Here is a 25,712-nt window from a genome sequence, read left to right as displayed (position 1 = left end):
GGCTGAAGTTCCCTGGTACTGTTTGAAAAACTCCAAGGTCCCACCTGCTAATCAGAGGCCTTAGTGTGAATGATGTTAAGAGACAAACTACTCCATTTTACTGGTCAGAATTCTGAAAATGTTAACACTCAAATGAGGTTAAAAAAAAATTGTGTTTTTTTTACCTCAAACCACAAGATCGCTTGCTTTGGTATTTTCAACATGAACAACCTTTTATCATGGAAAAGTGACGAAAGCACATACTATAAAAATGCATGTCTGCAACAGCTGTGTGGTATGCAAAAGGTTACTCAGATATTTGCAGGTCAGCTCCTTGCAACTGCTTCTAGGTTCATGGATATTATGGAAGGGATGCAAGGAGAGCAGATGTGACCCACCGTTTGCCCCTTCAGACCACTGTCACTGCCTTTGGGACCTCTGACCTTAAAATGTGGCACAAGCAGTGCAAAGAAAACACGGTGCCTTGCCCTTTTGAGCTTCCGGGCTGCACATCTTGTTTTCTGCTCATTTCTGGTTACACTAGAGGTTAATATAGTCTAATAGGGTATACTACAGAATTATATCAATAAAAATGGAACATAAGGCACTGTAATAAGATAGCGACTGTAACTAGGCGAGAATAAGTGAGAGCAATAAGTGAGAAAGCATGATAAATAGTGAATGTGAGTGAGATCGAGAGTCAAAATGGCTGACAATAAGACCAGGTAAGTCAGACCAAGTGCAAGTCAAGGGGCGGAGAGAGGCCTGGCTAGAAGGGGAATGGATTACATGTGTCAGAGTGCTCAACTCTTACCTAGTCATTAACACTCATCGTCAGTGCCAACTGGGAGGAATATTCAAATATGGGGGATATTCCCAAGGTAATCTTTGAAGAACTAATGATGGTCAATGTGGACTTTCTAATAGGAGCCAACTGGGCCAAGAAAGGCTGCCATGTTGAATATACACTCTAGTGGCAGTACAGGTGGACAGTAAGGAGGAATGAAGTGGAACCAATCTCACTCTCATAACCAGAGACAGAAGGAGAGAGTAAAGAGTGCAGCTGCTAGAGGAAGCAGCCACTGGTGCAAGGCACAAACCTTCAGGATTGGAGCAATGCAGCCCCTTGACTAGGCAGCCAGGACTGGAAAGCTATAGCGCCAGCTCTGGCAGAAGGATCAGGAGCAACTCTGAGCACCCTTGCTTGTGTGGCGCAGGATCAAGGAGCTGTTTGGCAAGACTAGGCCTCCTTGCCACCTAGATCAGTGCTGACAATAAGTTGTTCTTAGCGGTGACCAGTGGAAGTAAGAAGCAAGTTAATGTGAAGTGGGAAGAGGCCAGACAGCATTGAGAAAAAGGATTCTCATCGTGCTGGAAAGTCCCTGGAACTCGCACCTTGTAGAAGAGTAACTCCTCAAGAACTGCAGGTCTGCGCAAGCCAAAGCGGCCTGACTCTGGAAAATAAGTTACCAAAATGATCAGGACACACAGTTGTAGCACATGGACTTAGTGTTTTAAAGGGTTTTAGTGTCAGCACAATAATGATGTTCATTATAAAATTTACAGCCAGCAAAGCATTGGTATTCAGACATACCTAGAGATCGGAAGTACGGATAACACCCAAGTTACTCATCAGTGATCTTCATCCTTAAACCTTAACATGCGCGTCAGTCATTTCTGCCACCCTGTCTTCCTAGAACTGATCTTCTATGTTATAGAAGGTTTATTGGCATGCTATGCTTTATGCCACCCCTTAGTGTGAGTAGGTCTCATAGCTTATCTATTTCCTGTCTTTTGTGCCTATCATGAGGTGATATCCAACTCACATGTAATGACTGACAAGGAAATTAAGGACTCAGGATAATAAAGATTACCAGTAAATGCCATGGGTAGTCTCTTCATTGGCTGAACTGAGGTCATTTGACATAATGAAAATGTGCCATTAAAAATAAATAGACAGTGCCATTGAAATGCACCCATGGTACTGTGACACAGCCTGACTATAGAAAAGAATTAAAGCATGTGAATACTTGAAAGATGCAAAGCTAGCAAATCTTTATAATTTAAAACTGTGTTCTAAGTCATGCAAAGCAATAGGACTAACACCTATAAAGCCAGAGAAAATACCTTACCATTCTAGTTCCAATCAGGTTTCCAGACCATGGATTTTGAAGGGATCCCGATGGCTCAGGAAGTGTAGCACGCTTCCAGGGCGAATCAGAAGTGTCCATTTCATCACGCACCCAGTCTCTATGAGGCGCACCCAGAGAAGTGGAACTCTAAAATAAGACATTAGTTTAAAAAATTATCTACAAGTTAGATAGAAGTGTATGAATGTTAATAAATCATATGGGATTATATAATCATTGCTAGCATGTCATTCACTGAGTGAGTCAATATTAGTGAATGAATACTTGGAAACACTGGTGCACCCATATTTGCCAAACTTGGTCTATCACTAAGATAAGTTGTTTAGCAATTTTGAAATTTTATGCCATCAAATCCCCAGGGAGCAGTATTATCAAGTACTCTTTGAAAATGCATTAAGCAATTGTAATGCAATATGTTTCGCATTAGTGAAAGTTGGAGTTGCTGGACTTGTAAATGATAATGACAACCTCGCATTTGGGACCTTCTAAATATTTAGCCATGCAGCCCATTAAACCTTTATCAGAAATAAACTCTGCATTCCTTCATACACTCGGCATTAGACTGTAATGGTCTGAACAACCCCTACAAAGCACCACAGTAAAAATAGCATTTGGAAGAAAAATGGTCATGCAACCGTATATTCAGCCCCGTAGAGGACATAACCACATAAATAAAGATAAGGAACATTGCAGTGAAACCATATAAGCAGCCCCTTGAGGGCAAAGTGTGTTACAATTTTCAGGCCTAGCAGGCCTTTTAACTATCATTTAACCGTGGAGTCAGTGGTACAAGGGTGCAGTGCCGCAGGTCATTACTAGATGTCCGTGTAGAGTCAACAGCAGAAGGTGTAGTACAACTAGATGTCCCTGCAGAGCCAAAAGCACTCAGAGTACAGAGTCACAGAACACTGCTATGTCTTCCGATGTCAGAAGCTCAGAACGTCCCCCAAACCCAGAAAGGGATGGAGAAGTACCTCAGTGAAGTGGTTGAAGTATTTAGCCATGCTGTACACTAAACATTACCCAGAAATTAACTGTTTGTGCCTTAGCAGAAAGTGCAATACCACTGGTTGTGACTAGATATCCCTGTGGAGCATGTTGAGTTTGTAGTGCCTTGGGGCAATTATCACCCTTCAGACCTTGGACAGCATAGTGCATTACACATATGCAGGCCGAGCAAGGCTGTCAGAATACTATTACAAACAAGGCCCTTATAACACAAACTCCTCTCAGCTGTAAAAACAAAAGTTCCAGCTATAAGAGAGTTTAAATATGCATTGAATGGTGGAAGAGGTTATGATTTTTGGGCCCCCTCTAATCTAGCATGACCCACAAGATGGCCTGGACAGAAAGAGCACAACACTCAATGTTTTTGGTGGTGGTCCCATTGCCCTAGGACCCCACAGGCTGGGTTATGGGCAAAAGTGTGTTGTAAAAGGAATGCCTGCAAATCATTATGGGGCGAGTTTCCCCAAGTGCAGTGAATATTGTAGTATCGGCTCTCCTGCTGTGCGGGGAGAGCTGATGTTGAGGATTCATTTCTGGGTCAATTTCATGCTATATAAAGCCAAAAAACAAACAAAAAATTTACAAAACACATGCACGACAACTTCTTATAATTACTGATTATGTAAAGTTAAGGACCAAGTGGAGGGCAAACGCAGAAAACAAACTGCATGTGAACACGAGTGCTTACTGAAACACAAGAGCCATGAAACAAAGAAAAAATAGTCCATCAAAGCAACAGGAAAAAAAAAACATTCCAGGCATAACTAAAGTGTACTTAGCCGGTACTCCTCAACCAAGTACAGGAAGTGACACATCAGCTGCCAAACCAGTTAGGAGGCAGCAAAACAAGAGCGACACTGCATTTAACCTATAGTAAGCAGCAGGCGGGAGCAGAGTCCTATACTCCATGCGCGGTCTAGACAACCTAAAAACAGGACATAAATCAGAAGATAGCCCTCCACCAATGTGCAGTGTTTGACTTTGAATCTACCTGCCTTATACTGTCTAACCCCTCCCCGCCACCCCTCCACCCCCCACCGGTGCATTCACTGGCCTTACATCCACTAGAGGAGAGTCTTAGTGTGCATGCATACTTTAGCCTGGGCTCTACATGTTATGGGTGCTCACTATGCATATACACCCTTGGTAAACAGCGGTGACAACTAATCGTAGGAAGAGGAACACAGGTCTTTTATGTCGTACTCCTGGCCAGGCAAGACACTACTCTACCAAAGTTACTGTTATCTACCCTGAATTTGTACTTGTAGAAAAATCTTGGCAGGGGATAGATTACACCTTATTTTAAAGACCGGCCTGGATTTGGAAAAGCCTGGTAAATCCACTTCACCCTGAATGGAGGCCCATTTGGATTTTAACCCAAGTTCATACTAATGGGGGTCACTGGAGTTAAGCCAGAGCCAAATAAAGTAGGGGAAATAATGGCCTTATCAAACAAGTAATTTGTATTTAGTTTGGACAGACAGGGCCTCTGCCCAAAGATGAAATTTGCCAAAGATGAGACCTGCTGGCAGCAGATTACACCTAAAGGATAAGACACACCAAGATTGTGGAAAAAAGCATGTCTGCTGCATCTCGACTTCAAGAGGAAGGGTTCACTAACCAGCAAGAACAGCAGGTCAGGTTACTCTCCAAAAGCAAGGCCAGGTGACCGAGTAAATGGGCTTAGGTCAGATCAGCTCTGGGATCCCTGGAAGTGCTCTAGCCTTTAACCTTAACACACACATCCCTCAAATGTATGGGAGCTAAATGGGACTGGCATGGAATGCATATGATTGGACTATGGATCCCAACTCAGACCCTAAATCATTTTTAAGTACCACACTAGTATGAAGGCCATTTAAAAAGGAGCCCTTCTCAAACTTGAAACCAAGATTGCACTCCAAGTAACTAGGCTCCCAACTAGTAAAGTCAATAATGCTGCATAAGTGTTGGTGGTAAAAATCGATTGTGACCCAGGTGTTAAATTGAAAACAAGCATAAAGTCACTGAAGTCTCCTTTAATGATTAACTGGCTGTATACATTTTAACAAGGACCAAATGTCATAGTGAGCTAATACCCTTAAGGATCTGTGCCTGATAGTAAACAAAAGATGAAAAATGTGTTGCCTATCTCTGCCACTGGTTCCTTTCATAACTCCAAGAGTGCTCACTTTCTGGGAACTTTTTTTTGTGAGAGACTCCATGGAGCAAGTTCCCAGCCTCCTATCTTTATGACCAACTGATCTACTTATCAGTGTCACTAATCTTTCATGCCTGTAAGGAGCAATGTTCAGGTTATGAGCTGGGTTAGTGCCCAGAGCTCTTTACTAATAGCATCCTTTTTTCTAAATGTCATGCCCATGCCACGGGAGCTGGAAAGAGGAATGAGGGTGTGGAGTGCTGTAGTTCAGAAGCAAATGAACTCTAAGACAGGCCTTTAAATTTTATCATTTTGTCACATTTGCTCTGCAAAGGAACAGGTCAAATGTTCTGAGAGATAGAAGTTTACTTTTCTTTCTCTGCAAATTGATCGGACTAACGTGACAATCTTGCTGGGAAAGAATGTAGATTTATTTATTTTTTTTGCACAATTTAAATGCCAGTAGATGAACTGTACAAATATTTTAGAATATATTATAATTATGAGAGCACAAATGAAACATTTTGTAATTCTGAAGCATGGTGAAAAAGCGATTTTAATGAGATCAAAACAAAATCAACACACTAGGTGATGCAGACTTCCACACGTGCTTTGTCTATCAGTAAATCTGTAAGTCTGTGCAAATATTAAGGTAAATTTAACTGAAAATTAGCTGTCTAGAATGTCAGTGCACTAACACATCATGCGTAATCCACAAAACTCCAACCCACTCCACTACGTTATGCTTAATTATAACCATGATGGGAGGGGGGTATGAGGTGGAGCTAACTGCCATGCAGTGAACAGCTCTTAGAGCAAGCTCTCCACTGGCTGGTGATCCCCAAACTACCTGCTCCACATTGGTGTTGGACTTCAGGGCTCTTAGATTGGCGACGCCCTGGAAGTGGCCACGGGTGATGGTGTGTGCGCGCCAGACTCAGGCAGTTTCCCAGCAGTGGGAAGAGGGCGGCTCCCTGATCAAGGGGCAGAGGCTATGGTGCTCGCTGTTCAAGAGCCCGCATCAGGTGAGTAGCTGACTACGAGGCCCTATGAAGTGGAGGTTTTCCCATGCTGACTGGAAGAGAGGAGCCACCTTGAGGTGGGGCTCACAGTGCACTCCCAGCAGGAAGAACAGGGCATACTGCAGCAGCCCAATGGTTTGCCAAGGTATCCACAACCAATGCAGGCTTTAACACTGGATGCAAGGGGCGGCTATCCTAGTTGGCTACGGATACCACCAGACAATCTTCTGTTCTCCTAGGGCACAAGGTGTTTGACTTTCAGCTGCTTGGCAATATGGGGAAGCGCGGCAAATGAGGCTTTGAGGGGCACCCTACACCCCTCCCCAATCAGTTGCTCCTCCTTAGCAGAGGACTTCTGGGACCCCTGGGAAGTACCCCAGAGTGGTTTGGTGAGCTGTGCCTGGAGACAGCCTTCTCTTACCGACTGCTCCTCCATATCTTGTTGGATGGTTGGCAGAGTCATGGCTGATAGCTACTGATGGTTATTTGCTAAGCCAACTTTAGTGTGGGCACTACCTGCACACATATGGATCAATCCTCATGCAATATGTCAATACCAGGCTGATCGCCACCTCCAGTCCAATTCTCTGTGTTAGCCTCTGAAAACTATTGGTCATATTGAGACCCTCGCTCCCACCTTTTGATGCAGGGATCAGCCCTGAGGTGGTTGGTGACCCTATTGTATGCCTCATATGGTGCTACTCCCTGGACTCAGGCGAGGTATCGGATTCCTGCTGCCCGATGGGCCCGCTCTTCTTCCTTCACAGGTAAAGCTGGCTGTGCGGTGACTTTTGGGCCTGCTTTTGTGATCTCTTGGCATTAGGCTTTGGCACGTCTTGGTTTCCCTTTCTTTACTGCACCACATGGTTGCACCCAGAAAGCCAAGGACTCCTCGATTATCACCTTCAAGATGGGACTCAAGTAGAGTGCTATGGGCGGAGATGCTGCTCAACAAGTTTGATAAACTGTAGGCTGCGACAGATGCAACAGAGAGCGGTTGTAGAGTAAGATTTACTATATAGTGGCCGAGCAGGGTCTCACCGAGGACTCAGAAAATGACAGAGCAGGGGTCTGCCCTGGAAGTCTTGGTCCAAAATGAAACACCCCAGACAGAGTATGGCGCACCGCCTTACTGACTTGGAGACCCACAGTCTTCGATTAGCAGCCAAGCTTGATGATCAAGAGGTGAGGGTTCTCCGTAATATTAGAGTCGGTGGCCTACCGGAGAGAGTAGAGGGCTACACCATGCTTAATTTCCTGGAGAACTGGTTTCAGGAGTTTGTGGCCCTGGAGGGCCTGTTGATGTTCTATGCGTTGGAATGAATGCATAGTCCGAGCTGGAGTGTCCAAACCAGCCCTATCCTCCCCATCCAGTGATCGCTCACCTACTTAATTTCCCCAACAGGGACTATATGCTCCAACAGGCACGCAGCAACAGCCCCTTCAAGGTGGAGAATGCTAGGGTCTGCTTTTACCTAGACTTTACCCTCTAGGTTCAACCTCAGGGCTTTGTTGGCCTGGTGAAGGTGCTTTGTGATCTAGGTCCATTTTATTCTTTGTTGTTCCTGTCCCACCTGCGAGTACAAGTGGAAGACGAGTAATTTTTCCATTGACCCCTCGGCAGCGTGAGACTGGTTGGAACTCTACAAAGAAACTGTGCATCTGGAACCTTCTGAAAAATAGTTGACCTTAGCATCCAAGGCACCACCACTGTTCCCATAGAACAAGGGAGAACTGGTCAACTAGCCAGCTAAAGAATAGTCAAAGGCAGTACAGACTTCAGCCTCAGAGGTCTGGTAGGATCTCACTGCATCCCAGTAGGCAGTCTACAGGGGGTCTACCTCAAAGCTCGTGGGCTCAACGATTGTGAGCCTGAGGAACCATCACTTAGGGGTTGCCCCAGGCATAGCTGAGGACTTAATTTGATCCCCTCCTAGGATGCAGCCCGGCGGGGCAGGGAAGGAGGTTTTTTGGGTGGGGGAGGGGGAAGGGGTTGCTGATGGGCAAATTCCAGACGCTTAAACTGTGCACAACTTTTATTAATTTCTTGCTCGTTTCTAGGCTGGCTGAACCACTACAAGGGCTTTAGAGGCCGATCTCAAAATTCTTGTAGGTGTGTAGAATGAAATTAATGATTTTAGATGGTAAGGGGTCCTTTTATATAGAGCTCTGTGAAAAAAACAGAGTGCCTTAAACTTTATCCTTTTTGCTACTGGAAGCCAATGCAATTCAATCAGAGCTTTCTTAGCTGATGTGGTCCTAGGCAGATTAAAGAGCAGCCGAGTTGCAGCATTTTGTACCACCTGTAGTTTGTTAACCACATAACCTGGAGATCCCCAGGAAAAGGTTGTTTCCGTAATCTAACCTGGATAAGATCAGGGCTTGTACTGCAAGTCTTCTGGCCAATGGCGGAAGCAGGCCAATGACATTCCTAAGTAACTTGAGTATCCCAAAACAGGTGGCTGACGTTCTCTTAGCCCGATATTCCATGGTGAGTTTGGAATCCAACCAAACTCCCAAGGCTTTAATCTGAGCTTTAGGAGGGGGTAAGTAATCTAAATGTATTGCTGGCCCTGTGTTCTTAGCAGGGTTGGCCAGTTTTCCCAAAAACATGATTTCTGTCTTTTCTTCATTGAGTTGCAGCCTGCCATCTGTCACCCACGAAGCAATCGCTTGGATACAGGCAGGCAAGGCCGAGTTGTTAACCTCCTTATTGGAGGAAAAGGAGACCACCAGCTGCGTATCGTCCGCATAAGACACCAGAGATACTCCAAAAGGTTCTGTGACCTCTGCTGGGGGGGGGGGGGGGGCATATAAATGTTAAAAAGAGTGGCACTCAGAGATGAGCCCTGAGGAACTCCACATAAAGATTTGAACTGTGCTGAAAGGAAAGAGCGATCAAGGACTTGGAAGGTTCTGTTTTGTAAAACAGAGCTCAACCATTTGAGCGCCATTCCTTTGATCCCACATTTTTCAGTTCTTTGAATAAGTAGATCATGATTGACTGTATCAAATGCCGCGCTCAAATCTAGCATTCGAAGTGAATTTAAAGGTAGTGGAATGGTTTCAGTTTTAAAGAGGTTTTTTGGGTTATGTCATCAATGATGTTGTTTCAATGATGACAGAGCAATTAGGCAGAGGGTCTGGCCTGTGGGTAGGCCCAGTGCTCAATCTCATGCAGTACAAGGCCAAAGGCCATGCCCAGAAGAGGGTTGCGTGCCAGAAAGGGATTGGGTGGTGCATCCACCAGCACGCTGTGCATGTTGATCAAAATTTTACTTTACATTAAAAAAAAAAAAAAAAAGTTCAAGTGACATAATTCGAAATTGTACGAATGTTAGTTTACATTGAAAAACAAAAATCCTTAGAAATTCACAACAAAGAAAATAAAGTTTAAAAAGGACATAATGGTTAGGTGAAACTGTCAGAACGTACAGTTTTAAAACAAAAATACTGAAATTCAAGATATAATTTCAGATGATGAAGTGAGGTTATCTACGATTTCGCAGAACGTACTTTTTTTGCCCTAGTATGGTTGTCATTGCACAGTTCTAGTTAGGTCAGAGTTTCCAGGTAGGAACGATTTTTATCTAGCTAACAACTTTGATGGTCAGAAATTCACAAACCTTTCCCACTAAAAAAAAAAAAAAAAAAAGATAAATAACCCAAGAGTTGTGCCACCTGTGCTCCTCCCTAGGAAGTTTCAGGGTAGTTCAACTAGGGGCTGAGAAAAAGGAGATGATCCCGAGACATATAACTCTACTTCAACCTTTATTTTTTTTCCAGTTAATTTTTATACATTTTTTTATGTAAAGTAATAACTTGTAACCATACGTCTCATGTACAACTCCATTTTAACCTTTGTTTTCTTTTTCCTTTGTACATCTCATTCAATACCACTTTGTTTAACATGCACCAATTGTGTGCTAAAGCCATACAAATATTACAACGCACTGTAAAGGTTAGAATGTTGTAATGTCTGCATGGTAAAGAAATGCATGGTTTTGAATGATGTTTCAATGAGCATATGTGCAGATCAGTTTGGCAAATTAAGTAAGAGTCTTAAGCACTAGCTACTCTATCCCACTCGCCCTTCATCACTGCCCCTTCAGAATAAAGATTATGCGTTGCTCTATCCCTACATAGTGCACTTCATTGGGCATCAGCCACCTGGACTCTTCTCAAAAGGTACAGGTGCTGCAACTATAGAACTTCCACCGTTACCAGCCTCTACAAGCAACCGTTCCCTGTCAAAACCACTTTCCTAATCGGTCACATCGTTATGGACAACAGACATGGGTTAGTTCAGTAACCCAGCCTTAATTGTGCAGGCAAATGTATAACTTCTGGGATTAATCTAGAACACTATGCCAAGGCCCACAGCCTTCATTTGTCCCAAAGACACATTGCATGCATTTCCCTGAGCATGTATTTTACAGAAAGATGGAGTGCATGTTACTGTTTCTAGTACATATGCAAATGTTTCATGTGAGCATATTAACTAAGTTTATGTAGTATTGAACAGCCTTTATTTTTCACGTCTACTTTGGACTCCTGCCAGCCTGCTACCTTCCCCACTTCACAACATTTCAATAAATAAGTTCAAAAACCTGCTAACGGCCACCTTTTTAAAAATGTCAACCAACTGTAAACAAACTAGTTATCTGCAGGCTAAATGTAAATTAAAGAGACTGACATTCATTTTGTAAATGAGGCTACCTGAAATTCAGATTCCAGCTTTGCTGAATCGTCTCCCATAGGATATGCTTCACTCAAACTAGTTACTGCACTTCCATACAAGGAGCTACCATTTAAAGGCAAAGAGCTGGAAGGCTGGACAGATCTCCTGCGTGGGATCCTTGCAGGGCTGGACTTCATCTTAGCTTTCTGTGAACAAAGAAAAATCAACATTAAGCTTAATTAATACAAGTCTTTACAAAGATCTTCAGTAAAACCATTAATAATGCAGACATTGCCTACTTTATAAGTAACCAGAAAAGAAACAGTAATGTTCAGTGCCGTGGGGTACAAGGGTTCAGGAGGACACATGATGGACTAAGTAAAATGGACTGTAAAGTCTAAGCCAAGCTGAAAATCTTAAATGATTCAAATATTTTATAATGCATTACTTCATAGAGTGCACAGAAATATATATATTTTTTTAATTGTGTGGCTCATGAACTAGACATCTAGAAGCACTTCATTTAACCCCTTCGCTGTCAGGCCTTTTCCCTCTCAAGTGCCAGGCCTTTTTTTGGCTACTTGGGGCAGTTCGCGCTTTGGTCCCCATAACTTGGTCCACATAAGTTAGATGCCAAATTTGCATACTTCCCCCCTCCGCCCCCCATCATCCTGAGTATTTTAGAGGTACCATTCAGAAGGAAAATAGACAAACTGACCTTTGATCTCTCTGATTACCCGGCAAATGTGACAAGAACAAGATTTAAAGGCTTCATTATTGCACCTTCACCTTCTGACTGAACAGAACACCAGTTCTTTGTCAACTCGCCAGAAGGGGCGAGAAGGTCCTAACAGTAGCTGTACTTGATTAAATAGTACTCTCCATAGCAAGTGGTTGAGTAGATTTTCCAAGGCCTGACCATAACTGAGGCAACGGTACATTTACAAAATGGTAGAGTAGTATTGGCGCATCACCACTTTCGCAATGGTCACACAGGCTAATGGGGCCAACAGTGACTTCTTCCAGGTAATAACTTGGGGTCAGGCAGTTCAAGCCTCAGAATTGCTTCCTTAACAGTCCTTACTCTTATGAAATACTGATTCCCAAATATGTAAATGTTTGCTGCTCCCAAATTATGTAAATGTCTTTGAATGACTGGATGCGGGTGGGTGTTCTCTTTAGTAGGGTACAAACAGGAGTTGGGCAATTTTACTTTTAGCTCTGCCAGTACCTCCCTTTTTTGGACTCTCAAAAACTGACTCCAGCCCCCCCCCTCGCATCCCTAAAGATGAGCAAGTCATCTGCATATAAAGACAATGTATGCTATTATTAAATAGGATATTACATCTACCAGTCATAAGGCCTGTTGTAACGGTGCCATAGATTTCGCATGTAGTATTGGGAACAATGGGAAACACACGGGGCTGTTAAACGAACAAGAGCATGGCAGCACAGCTGTCCAAATACATGAAGCAGACTGTCCTTCCAACAGTAAGCTTGTGGAAAACACATTTTTCTTTTTTAGGTGCCTAAAGCCACCAACTGGAAAATAGAGATTTGTAGTGGCAAGTTGGAATATGTTTTAACCTTTTGATCTTCTGAAGAGCAAAGCAGCTTTTACAATCTTGCTAAGAAACGGACTTACCTGTCTATTCTCCACTCTTTCCAGGGAGCAATATACGGTGGTACACAGGTTGCTCAAGACTAGCCTTTCTCACATTTTAAATAGCTGTATGCAGCTCTCAAGACCAAGTCTTTGGTGCACTGTAGTGTCGCAGCTTGTGATGAGGACTGTTGTAGGTGGAAAATTGTCTTTTTACAGAACAGTTCAGTTTGAACACAAAGGTAAATTTTGTAGTGTGACCCAACATAATTTCTCATAGAGGAGGATCTGTGCTTTGTGTGGCTCCCTGGGGGCCTCACCCCCCCTCCCCTGGGCAGGGATGGAAGGGGAATAGCTTCCACCCCTATACCCCTCTCTCCCCCTTGAAAAAGCATTTCTCCTCCGTTCATGTGGAGTGGCCGAAAGAGGCATCAAAGGAAAGTAAAGACCTTTCCTTTGTCTCTCTCAGCATTTCTGCTGCCCGATTGCATCTAGACACCAGGGAAATTTTATTTTTAATTTTATTACTGAATGAGGAGTGGGCAAGGGCTGCTCCCCAAGGGGGGCAATTTATTTACAGGCAATTTCTGTCTCTCCCCCCCCCCTTGGGGGCAGATAGGCCTATTATAATTAGGCCAGTTTGCCCCCAAGGGGGGGAAGAAACCATTAGACACCGGGGAGTTTTGTTTTTTTATTTAAACATAAGGGGAGCGGGCCCTTGGGCAAGTGCCACTCTCCAGGGCGGGGGCAAAATATTTTAAGGCCTTTTCTGCCCTGCACCCGGGGGAGAGGCCAGAAACCCCGAGACACTAAGGATATCATTTTGTTTACATGTGTGGAAGGGGGGTTGACAAATTGTATTTAGGCCATTTCTGCCCCCCTTGGGGGCAGATAGGCCTATTTAAAACCACTAGACACCAGGGATTTGCTTTTTTCAGTTTCACATGAGGGGAGCGACCCCTTTGGCAAGGGGGGGGGGGGGGGGGAGGTGAATTTGTTGTAGGCCATTTCTGCCCCCCTTGGGGGTGGATAGGCCTATTGTAATTAGGCCGATCTGCTCCGGTGGGGTGGGGGATGTTGTGATGTGTGTGTGTTTTTTTTTTCTCTCAAAATAAGAGGGTGGGGGTATGCCTCCCCACCCCAAATAAATGGGGCCAATGTTGTTCTACCCACCAGTGGGCAAATGGGGCAGTTACCCCCAATACACACCTTTTTAGAAAGTCTACTAGATGCCAGGGAATTAAAACATAAAAATAAAAATAGTAGGGTGGTGGCTACCAACCAGTATGGGCCTGGTTATGCCCCCACCCCAACTGAAGGGGGTAACAGTCTTTCAGCTGTCCCCCCACACACTAAAACCTCTTATTCCATGGAAAGCAAAAGGATATTTGATTATTTTGGGTTTTGGTTTTATATTTGGGCCATGAGAGCTTGGCTAACTCTCAAAACCGTCCCACTTGGAATGGTGAGGGCTGCACTTTTTGGACTTCGGGACACTGCCGTGTAGAAAAATACACAAGACCTAGTCACATCTGAAAACTAAACATCTGGACGAGTCCAGGGTGGTGTGCTTCACATGCACCCTGCACCATTTTCTTACCCACAGTGCCAGGCAAACCTCCATCTTTGATGGAAATCGCACATTTTTCCTACATTTTTGTGATGGAACCTTCCGGAATCTGCAGGTATCCCCAAAATTGCTACCACCCAGCAGTGTCTCATCTATACCGATTTAAAAAATCTGCTGCACTTATCGGCCTAAAAATGTTTTTTTCCACACTGCCCTTTTGGACCCACTTTGGTTCCCCCTCAATTTCGACATGTTTTGGCTCTTCCCTGTCACAGGCACTTGGTCCGCCTACACAAGTGAGTTATCATTTTTACCGGGAGACTGAGGGGAACATTGGGTGGTAGGGAATTTGCCCCAGTGATCCTACACAGAGATGTGGGAAACCGATTTTCTTTTTTAAAATTTTATTTTGTATTTTTTTAAGCTAAGTTTGAGATTTGCTGAGAATTTCGGGTAAGAAAACGTTGAGGGAGCCACGCAAGTCACACCACCCTGGATCCCCTCGGGTGTCTAGTTTTCAGAAATGTTTGGGTTTAGTAGGTTTCCCTATATGGCTGCTGAGCCCAGGACCGAAAACGCAGGTCCCCACCCCTTCAAAAACGGGTAGTATAGTATTTGATAGTTTTGCTGTGTCCACATTATGTTAGGTTTTGGGGCATTTCCTGTCACAGGTGCTAGGCCTACCCATACAAGTGAGGTACCATTTTTATTGGGAGACTTGGTGGGAACGCTGGGTGGAAGGAAATTTGTGGCTCCTCTCAGATTCCAGAAGTTTCTGAAACCAAAATGTGAGGAAAAAGTGTGGTGTGTTTTTTCGTTTTGTCAATTTGAGGGTTGCAAAGGATTCTGGGTAACGGAACCTTGTGAGAGCCCCATGTTGGATTCCTATAGGTGTCTAATTTGCTAAACTGCACAGGTTTGGTAGGTTTTCCTAGGTGCCATCTGAGCGAGAGGCCAAAATCCACAGCTAGACACTTACCAAAAAACACGCCAGTCTTCTCTGGGGAATTGTGTTGTGTCCATGTTGCGTTTAGGTCTAACCGCGTAAGCGAGGTACCACTTTTATCAGGAGACTTTGGGGAACACAGAACAGCAAAACAAGTGTTATTGCCCCTTGTGTTTCTCTACATTTTTTTCCTTCCAAATGTAAGACAGTTTGTAAAAAAAGACATCTATTTGAGAAATGTCATGTAATTCACATGCTAGTATGGCGACCACAGAATTCAGAGATGTGCAAATAACCACTGCTTCTCAACACCTTACCCTGTTGCCCGTTTTGGAAATACAGAGGTTTTCTTGATAAAAAATGTTCACTCTTTATATTTCACCAAATAAATTGCTGTATACCCGGGATAGAATGAAAAACCATTGCAAGGTGCAGCTCATTTATTGGCTCTGGGTACCTGGGGTTCTTTATGAACCTACAAGCCCTATATATCCCCGCAGTCAGAAGAATCCAGCAGATTTAATGGTATATCCCCTTCTGTGCCCAGGACGTAATGGTTACGTCCGGAGGCAAAGTGCTCGTGTGCCCAAGACGTAAGCATTACGTCCTGGGCACAGAGCCCAGAGGGAGCGCTAGCGCTCCCTCTGTGGGGTTCCCCCCCCCCCCACCCCACCCCACCAAGGCAGGGATGGAGAGGGAAGCCCTTCCCCTTCACCCCCGATCTCCCCCCGTGAAAATGGCTGTTTTTTTTCACCTCAATTTCAATATATTTTTATTTCAGCAGTTATTTTCTGTAGGAAACACTTGTAGGATGTACACAAATGACCCCTTGCTGAATTTAGAATGTTGTCTACTTTTCAGAAATGTTTAGCTTTCTGGGATCCAGCATTGGTTTCCCACCCTTTTTGGTCACTAACTGGAAGGAGGATGAAAGCACAAAAAATAGTAAAAATGGGGTATATCCCAGTAAAATGTCAAAATTGTATTGAAATTGGGTTTTCCAATTCAAGTCTGCCTGTTCCTGAAAGCCGGGAAGATGGTGATCTTGCCACCGCAAACCCTTTGTTGATGCCATTTTCAGGGGGAAAAAACCACGAGCTGCCTTCTGCAGCCCTTTTTCCCCCATTTCTTTTTTTTTTTTTTTTTTTAAACAAAAACAAAATTTTCACTGTATTTTGGCTAATTTCTTGGTCTCCTTCAGGGGAACCCACAAAGTCTGGGTACCTCTAGAATACCTAGGATGTTGGGGAAAAAAGGATGCAAATTTGGCGTGGGTAGCTTATGTGAACAAAATGTTATGAGGGCCTAAGTGCGAACTACCCCAAATAGCCAAAAAACGGCTTGTCACAGGAGGGGGAAAAGGCCTAGCAGCGGAGGGGATATTGCTTTAAACAAATCTGACATTACAGGAAAAAGTTTTGGTTGTTATGTTTGGTGAACTGCCTGACCTGCTGTAGAAAGTGTCAAATGAAATACACAACATTTAAATAAGTCTACTGTACAAATATATATTAGTAGTTGTGAAAGCCCATTGTTGTTGTACTTGCATGATGAACAATATTTCAATAGGATTAAAAAAAAAATAGATAGATAGATATATATATATATATATATATATCTATCTATCAGAACACTTCACTTGGTGATGTGCAACTAAATGGTTTTTGAAACCCACTTTTCCAAGGTTATTGTTTAAACACTATATAGTTTTAAAGTAAAGCTGCCAGTTAGCGGGAAGGTTTCTACACAGTTATTGGAAATGTACTGTCTGTAAATGACAGTGTGCTACCACATCATGCTTTAGTGAAATAAATATATATATTATTTTTTTTAAGTGAGTGTTTAAACAAACTGAGAAACACTACTGCCGTGGTGGCAATGCTATTAATAAACTAAGACAAGCCATGCATCGTGTGTACTTTATAAGCGGGCTAGATTCTTATTACACATGGAGCAAGTCTATTTAATCAAAACAAGAGTTTTTAATGCAGCGGAAATGCTGAACTCATATTTGAAGTGCCACTCATGTGAGAAAGAAGAAAAAGGCAACTCTGTAAAATAAAATATTTGCCTAGGGTCACACAATGTGAGACATGTTAACAGGTCAAATAACTTACAGTTAGGTCAAGTAGATTTTTCAGATTACCCCACCTGCAGGTCTTGTAACATTTTAATTATTTTTTTAGGCCTGACTGTTAGAGAACTAAACAGCCTTTGGAGAGCTGAAAAGGGTACAAGCCAAGAGATGTGTTGCTAAGGCCAAATTAAAATTCCTGCAGATGGAGGTGGTGTGAAAACACTAGATTATGAATTATATTATCTGGCATCCTGGCTTCATTTGTTGTTGCAATGGCTAGCCGCACGTACCACAGCAGAAACTGGATATCTCCAGGAGGTGATACAGGATAGCAAATTTTATACGCTGTATGATAACATTGCACCTGTTGGTTCGATCTGCAGATTGAGAGTTCCTCTGCTAGTCAGAAGTTAAAACCAAGACACAGAAGGAAGTCGAAATTGCCCTCAATGGCAAGAATAATTTCAACAGTAACCACCTCATCCACTGGCATGAAGTAGGTATGTTTACAGTAGGTGATCTGTTGAAGCGTGAGCTTCTCTAATTTCACTTTTATGAACAATTTGGTTTGCAGGGGGAGCAATTTCTTGGTCCCCATGCAAACCCAAATTGCTCATAACATTTAAAACAATTTAGAGTATTACAGATACTGAGCCATTTCAATTTGGTTTTCGACCCGGTTTGGGTACAGTTGAGCAAGTATTAAACTTGCATCTCATTCTTAACAAATATGTAATTGCCAAAAGGGAGCCAAATTCATATGGCTTTTATTGATTTATCCAGTGCCTTTGACTTGGTAAACAGGGAGAAGTTGTGGCAAATCATGGAAACTCTGGGATGCAATGCGACTCTACTGGATCTCATAAAGCGCCTTCATTTGGATTTAAAGGTGTCAGTTCAGTTTGGCCCATCTGGACAGAGAACCGTCCCCATTTCCTCTTTTAGGGGAGTGCCACAGGGATATAGTTTGGCCCCCTTTCTTTCTTTGATATATATTAATGGGCTTTATGATTTTTTGATTAAAAAATGGGAAGGATGTGCCAAAGATGGGTCAGAGATTGCTCCCAGTTTTACTATATGCAGATGGTGCTGTACTTATTGCACACACTGCAAAAGGTTTACAAGGCCTGTTGGATCTTTTTTTGGACTTTATGTTGGATTTAGATTTAAAAGTTAATTATTCTAAGACATTTGTTATGACATGTGGCCCCCGAATTACAAAATCTAAAACATTTACTATGGGGGGGGGGGCAATATCATTAATAAGGTGAGGGATTTCTATTATCTAGGTATGCATATAAGCTCTTCCATGCTTTGGAATACTCACCTTAAATTTAAGACTCAGCAAATGTCAAGGAATACGGAAACGATCTCTCGTTTTACCCGTAAACTGGGCCATAGACCGTCTTCTCAGATTATGACGCTATATAACTCCAAGTGTGTCTCAGCAGCCCTATATGGGGCCGGAGTCTGGGGTTACATTAAAATACCCACTCTCCAACGCACTGAGAATAAACTTATGTGCAGAATATTGATGGTACCTAAGTGTATAGCAAACATCATTATCCACGAGGAGGTGGGCCAATGCTTTTTAGAGGACACAGTCTCTATTGCCCCCCTTTTGCTGTGGATTAAATGTTGGACGACCCCAGCAGCAAGTCTTGTGCAGGAATGTATTACTGAATGCACACAGTTGCGAAACTCAAACAGGATCCCCTGGCTTTCATACTTGCGATCATCTTTTGATAAGCTTAGGTATATGTATGAAGAACCGCAAATGCTAACTACAAGGCCCCTGTTGAAAGCACGTCACTCTGAGCATACTTTGCACATAAGACTTCATAGCTGTTTTAACTTGAAATCTTTAGATTCTTATACCCAGATTGCTACGGCCTTACACATTGAACCTTATTTGACTTGGTTTTCATGCCCAAAAATATATTCTCTTTTACCTTTTTTTAGGCTAAATTTGACTCATTTTAAGGTGGCCTTTCCGAAGCAGTGTTTTTGGCAAAAAGATCTACCACCCTGCCCTTGCGATGCCAGCTCAAAGCAAAGCACTTCTAATTTCTTTCTCTTATGCTCCCTTTATGCCTCCCCTAGAAATACTTCCATACCTATTTTACGCACAATAAGACCAATCCACTATAAGGAAGCTTTGATATATTTTCAGAAATTACTAAGTGACAAAATTTGTTTTCAGGTTTTAAATTTTATTAGATCATCTATTGCTATTAGGAACCGGTATAAATACCCTGTAACTTAGTAATCTCATTTCATGCTGACTTTTAAATCCTATTTATAAGTTCAAAATTGTATACCTTATATGTAGTTTAGGATAGTTTTATTCCAGAGGAAGAAAGGTTTTTATCATACTTTTGGTTATTTAAACAGTTTTAGTATTTTATTGCACAAAACTAGTAAACGATTTGATAAGAACATTGGAATATCTGTGAAAGAGGAACTTGGATAAAATTATTCTGCCATGTTTTTTTGCTAACATATGTAAGATGTGTTTTACTTTTTTTTCCCTGTCTGCTTGTTCTTTCGGAAATCTGATCTTAATTTTATATTTTTATGGCAATTGCCGAATAAAGTTCTTTGACTGACTGACTGACTACTGAGCCATTCGTCTTGAACTATATACAAACAATCAGGTCAGACATCTCGTCACTTGGTTGTACAGGGTCCTGCTGAACATTGCCAGCGGTCCCAATTCTCAAATTAGAGAAACAGAAGAGTGAGCGGGGCGGGTTTGCAAATGGCAGAGTTGACTACATTCAAAGCTTATCCACATAATACCTAATGGAAAGCTTATTATAAATGTGTTATCCTTCATAGAGAGTATATAGCCCCTGCTACATTTCATAAGATATACCAGGCTATAACATTTATGTGCCAGAAATGTTCAAGTTAAGGGACTGGGTACTCACATATATTTTGGAAATGCCCCATTACTGTTGAATACTGGATGCAAATAAGCATGTTAATATATTTAATCCTGAATGCTGGTACCTTACACTTCTATTGGCCAAGAGTAGGACTGATATGAAATGGAAAGTCACAGCTGCCCCTCCAATTAAGGTTGACTGTTGCAACAACGAAAATGGACAGCACCTGAAACTATTTTATTGCACATGGATGAAATTAAAAAAGAAAATCTCAGAAAAATCAGATTACTGGGATGAGTTATTGGCTAAATTAACTGAAATAAACACACACACACTTTGGGGTAACATGCAGATAGTGTATGAGAGACTGTTACAGTTTACATATAGGGGAGGGAAAGGTCAATAATAATTTGGGACCAACATGTTTGTTCTGCTGTGTGGATGGCAAGTATTTTTACTTCCTACATGCAACATTGTGCTTCTGGTCCATACCTGCATAATATATCTGTTATGGGTGTCTGAGTTAATTTGACTGCCTGGTTGTACAGAAATGCCTCCTTTTGAAAGGTCACCCTCACATTTCTGGACTGATGCTGCTGGTTTTTTTACTCCAAGTGCACCAAGGCCTGCTAACCAGACTTCCGTGCCAGTGTTTTGACTCCATACATATTGCAAGTTAAATTGGATACACCCAATAAGCAAGGCATGGCTTGGTTAGAAGTCCCTAGTATATGGTACCAAGGGCATATAAGAGAATGCCCACTCAGGACTGCAGCACCGTTTGTGCCACCCCTTGTGTGACAAGATACAAAATGGCTCCTAGCCACTGCAGACTGGAAGGACCAGGTTTTCACTACCAGTTCAAGTTTGCCATTTAAACCAGTGGCAAAGTCACACTATCCCTTAACATTATATGCGCGTCTCCAATAAGGAAGGCCTATAAAGTCTTACGGCAGGGAGTGTTATTCTGTTAAGTAGGGCGTAGGTTTTAAGATGTCTTAGTAGCAACACTTCCAAATTGTCGTATTTCTGTGGGTAAAGTTGGTACCCCAACTGGCTAATACAGAGTAACTGAGTGGCATCCGAACTCAGCTAACTTCTGACTGTGACTAACCAGGTACCAAATTAATCATGGCATTAAATGCACCCCGATGCCCAGATGGAAATTAAAGTCACTATTAAAGGTGGGTAACTTTAAGGAAGTCGCCACTCTGCTCATCCAGCCACTTGCACACACCCTTTCTAACTCCCAGGCTTAGGAACAAAGAGTGCTGCAGAAGCGAGATGTCAGCTCCTCTGTACAGAGACGTGCTTCAAATGGGAAGCCGCCTTCGATGGGCCGCCTGGCCCAACACCCCTTAGCAGGATGCCCTTTATTCCTGTAAACAGCTTGGAAACAGGGCCAGAGAGGGGAAACTTGCTCTCAAACAATTTTCACCATGGGTGTGCTGCCCTCAGGTAGCCACGCCACTAGGGCCGCTAACCTGCTCCTCACAACCAAGCAACAGTCATGCCATCTGTAAGGAAATGCCTCCTTGGCATGGTTACCCCCTGACTTTTTGCCTTTTGTTGATGCCAGTTATGATTGAAAGTATGCTGGGACCCTGCTAACCAGGCCCCAACACCTGTGTTCTTTCCCTAAACTGTACCTTTATTACCACAATTGGCACAGCCCTGTCACTCAGATAAGTCCTTTGTAAAAGGGTACCCCTGGTACGCAAGGGTCCTGATGCCAGGAAAGGTCTCTAAGGGCTGCAGTATGTATTATGCCACCCTGAGGGACCCCTAACTCAGCACAAGCACACTGCCTCACAGCTTGTGTGTGCTGGTGGTGAAGAAAATAACTAAGTCGGCATGGCACTCCCCTCAGAGTCCCATGCCAACCTCACACTGCATGTGACATAGGTAAGTCACCCCTCTGGCAGGCCTTACAGCACTAAGGCAGGGTGCACTATACCAAAGGTGAGGGCATATGTGCATGAGCACTATGCCCTTAGTGTCTAAGCAACACCTTAGACATTGTAAGTGCTGGGTAGCCATAAAGAGTATATGGTCTGAGAATCTGTCAAACATGAACTCCACAGTTCCATAATGGCTACACTGAAATCTGGTATCAAACTTCCCAGCACACTAAATGCACACTGATGCCAGTGTGGAATTTATTGTAAAATGCACCCAGAGGGCATCTTAGAGATGCACCCTGAATACCAGTCGGACTCCTAGTGCTAGGCTGACCAGTTTCAGCCAGCCAGCCACAAATCCAGACGAGTAGCTGGCCACATGGGGAGAGTGCCTTTGTCACTCTGTGGCCAGGAACAATGTCTGTGCTGGGTGGAGGTGCTTCTCACCTCCCCCTGCAGGAACTGTAACACCTGGCAGTGAGCCTCAAAGGCTCATGCCTTTTGTTACAGCACCCCAGCGCATCCCAGCTAGTGGAGATACCCGCCCCTCCGACCAGCCCCCACTTGTGGCGGCAAGGCTGGAGGAGATAATGAGAAAAACAAGGAGGTGCCACCCACCAGTCAGGACAGCCCCTAAGGTGTCCCGAGCTGAGGTGACCACTGCCTTTAGAAATCCTCCATCTTAAGTTTGGAGGAGTCCCCCAATAGGATCAGGGATGTTCCCCCTCCCCTGACCTGAACACACCAGAACCCAGGAAATCAGATTCCTGCAACAAGAAGAAGGACTGTGGACTTGAAAGCCCCGCAGAGATGACGGAGACAACAACTGAATTGGCCCCATCCCTACTGGCTGGTCTCCAGACTCAAAGAACCTGCACAGCAATGCATTTGACAGGGACCAGTGACCTCTGAAGCCTTAGAGGACTGTACTGAACCCGAAGAACCAAGAAACTCCGGAGAACAGCAGCACTGCTCAAAAACAGCAATAACTTGCAACTTTTAAAGAATTCACTCTTCCCGCCGAAGTGCGAGACTTCACCCTCTTTACCAGACACCCACGGCTCGAACGCCAGAGAACCAACACTACAGGGAGGACTCCCAGGCAACTGCGACCTCGTGAGTAACCTGAGACGACCCCCACAGCGACGTATACAGAGAGGATCCAGAGGCTCCCCCTGACCGTGACTGTCTGGAACAAAGAACCCGACGGAACCGAACTCCAGTGCAGGAGTGACCATCAGGCGACCCTCTGCCTAGTCCAGTCGGTGTCTTGCCAGAGAAGCCCCCCTGTGCTGTCTGTACGGCTAGAGTAACACCCAGGTCACTCCATTGATTCCTATTGAAAACCCAACGCCTGCTAAGCACACTGCACCCGGCCGCCACTGTGCCATTGGGGGTGTGTTTTGTGTGCCTACTTGTGTCTCCCTGCCCCCTTCCCAACCCCCCTCCCCCCCAAGTGCTCTACAAAACCCCCCTGGTCTGCCCTCCGAAGACGTAGGTACTTACCTGTTGCAGACTGGAACCGGAGCACCCCTGTTCTTCATAGGCGCCCATGTGTTTTGGGCCCTCCTTTGATCTCTGCACCTGACCAGCCCTGTGTTGCTGGTGCAGTAACTTTGGGGTTGCCTTGAACCCACAACGGTGGGCTGCCTATGCCCAGGAACTTGAACTTTTAACTGCCTTACTTACCTGAAAATCTAACCAATACTTACCTCTCCCAGGAACTGTTGATTTTTGCACTGTGTCCACTTTTAAAATAGCTTATTGCCATTTTAACTAAAACTATGTATGTTACTGCTCTAATTCAATGTTCCTTACTTACCTGTGTGAAGTACCTTGCATTTGATGTATTTACTTCAAATCATTAATCTTGTGGTTCTAAAATAAATTAAGAAAATATATTTTTCTTTATAAAAACTATTGGCCTGGAGTTAAGTCTCTGGGTGTGTGTTCCTCGTTTATTGCCTGTGTGTGTACAACAAATGCTTAACACTACCCTCTGATAAGCCTACTGTTCGACCACACTACCTCAAAATAGAGCTTTAGAATGATCTAATTTTGCCTCTATCTTATCTAAGGAGAACCCTTGGTCTCTGTGCACACTATCTCTTACTTTGAGATAGTATATACAGGGCCAACTCCCTACATCATCTTGAAGGGGACAAGAGTGTGGCATTCTAGTATAACCAGATGCCAAAAATCACAAGAACTTTGTCACGAGGTAGGAGGGGTTCCAGAAGCCCACTGGCTAGTGACCGCATGGTCCCCTCAGGGCACTTTCCTGGGATAAATATGGCACACCAGGTCATTGACCCTCAGCACTCACTGGGCTTGGAAAGAGAACAAGTCGACCACTTTGCACCGGTTTGAAACTCACAAAGCGGCTGCAATGCTGGAGTGACTGAAACTGCTGCACTTTGGACTAGCAGTTTAGACTCTGTTCTGCATGTTTGGCTTAGGGAAAAGCTGATTTCCAGTCCCAGTCCAAAGGAGAGAAACCAGGGGTCAATTGGCTGACCTCCCAGAACGACACTGGGGACATTAAATTTGAGAGCCCAAGTCGCATCTCTGGTAGTCATTGCAGATGTGTTGCTCCTACCAGATGCCTGGCACCTCTAAGTATAAGTCAGAGCTAGCCAAAACGTGTGCATCCTTGTCTTCTGGATCTGTGCAGTGCTGGTTGTGAGCAGATTTGTCACCCAAGAGGGACATCAGCCTCCAAAGATGTTCACCCTGACTGTTCTGTTACAAAAGCACAAGGTCTGCATCAGCAACACTTGGAACCTTGCAAAAGCGGACTTAGTGGGACCCCGAGATCAGTAGACAGTGTCCCCTCCCCTCACCCGTGAACCAAGGACTCTACCAGACTACACCCCACCCCCAGGAAACCACAGCATCAGGGGCATCTTTTTTTTTATTTTGTTTTAAATCTTTACTGTAAAAATCAAACACTGACTGTAAATAGCACATGTTGCAGCATCATAGCAGCAGTACCACACAATAATTCCAGATGTATCTTCTTAGCTCAATTGACTACTCGGATCCCTTCTCACATGTCTAAAACAGAGCACTGGAGATTAAGTGTCTTCGATATGGGACAACTTCAATGGTGCCTACTGCTGGCGCACCAAGATATGCAATCCATTTTCCCCATTTGTTTGGGAAACCTCTACTTTTATAAATCTCTTTCTGTCACTATACACCAATCCATATCACACTTCCAGTCAGTCAGGAGTGATACTCTATCTGTCCTCCACATTTGGGCAATATTGCATTTAGCGGTCATTAATCCCATGTGCACCCAGAGCTGATCCATGCGGCCAAGATCGGTAGTGTCCCAGATGTTCAGTCTTCTTAATTCATTCATCTCACCTACTGTTAGTGATAAGGTAATGAGTAAAATGTTTAATCAGTTTTGGTAAATGCACATTGACATTTACCTTCAAGGCTCAGCATTAAGCTGCAGCTACAGTGGTATTGTGTGGGCACTATTCTTCGAATTGCTATGCATACTTATTCCAGGTCAGGACCGGAGGCAAGGATTATCCTGCCTGGGGTCGTGAATAGACTATGCCCTACCCCCTCCCCACTGATTACAGGATGTTTCGTACCACAAGTAACTGGTTTGTGATTAGATTCGTTAAGAGCTAGTAATGTGGTTCCTCCTGAATATTTCTGTTTAACTCTTGCCATTGTATTTCAATTTACATGGTGTTTAATTGTAATATTATTTATGTAGCGCTT

General features: G+C 43.7%; 1 protein-coding gene across 3 annotated transcripts in view; it reads right to left on the bottom strand.

The window, feature by feature from the left end:
- Positions 1 to 25,712, bottom strand: part of MARCHF7 (membrane associated ring-CH-type finger 7) — a 255,444-nt gene that overhangs the window by 208,209 nt on the left and 21,523 nt on the right. For all 3 annotated transcript variants that reach the window (XR_011201473.1, XM_069224202.1, XM_069224201.1), the window contains 2 exons: positions 11,019 to 11,186; positions 2,112 to 2,258 (listed from right to left, as the gene is read on the bottom strand). Coding sequence is in view for 2 of the 3 variants with exons in the window: in XM_069224202.1 (XP_069080303.1) it covers positions 2,112 to 2,258; positions 11,019 to 11,177 (306 nt within the window). In the remaining variant the exon portion in view is untranslated. The remainder of the gene's footprint in view (positions 1 to 2,111; positions 2,259 to 11,018; positions 11,187 to 25,712) is intronic.

Source organism: Pleurodeles waltl, chromosome 3_1, assembly GCF_031143425.1.
Source record: "Pleurodeles waltl isolate 20211129_DDA chromosome 3_1, aPleWal1.hap1.20221129, whole genome shotgun sequence".
NCBI lineage: Eukaryota > Metazoa > Chordata > Amphibia > Caudata > Salamandridae > Pleurodeles > Pleurodeles waltl.
Note: the sequence above shows the minus strand (reverse complement) of the source record. Positions and strands in the feature narration are given on the sequence as shown.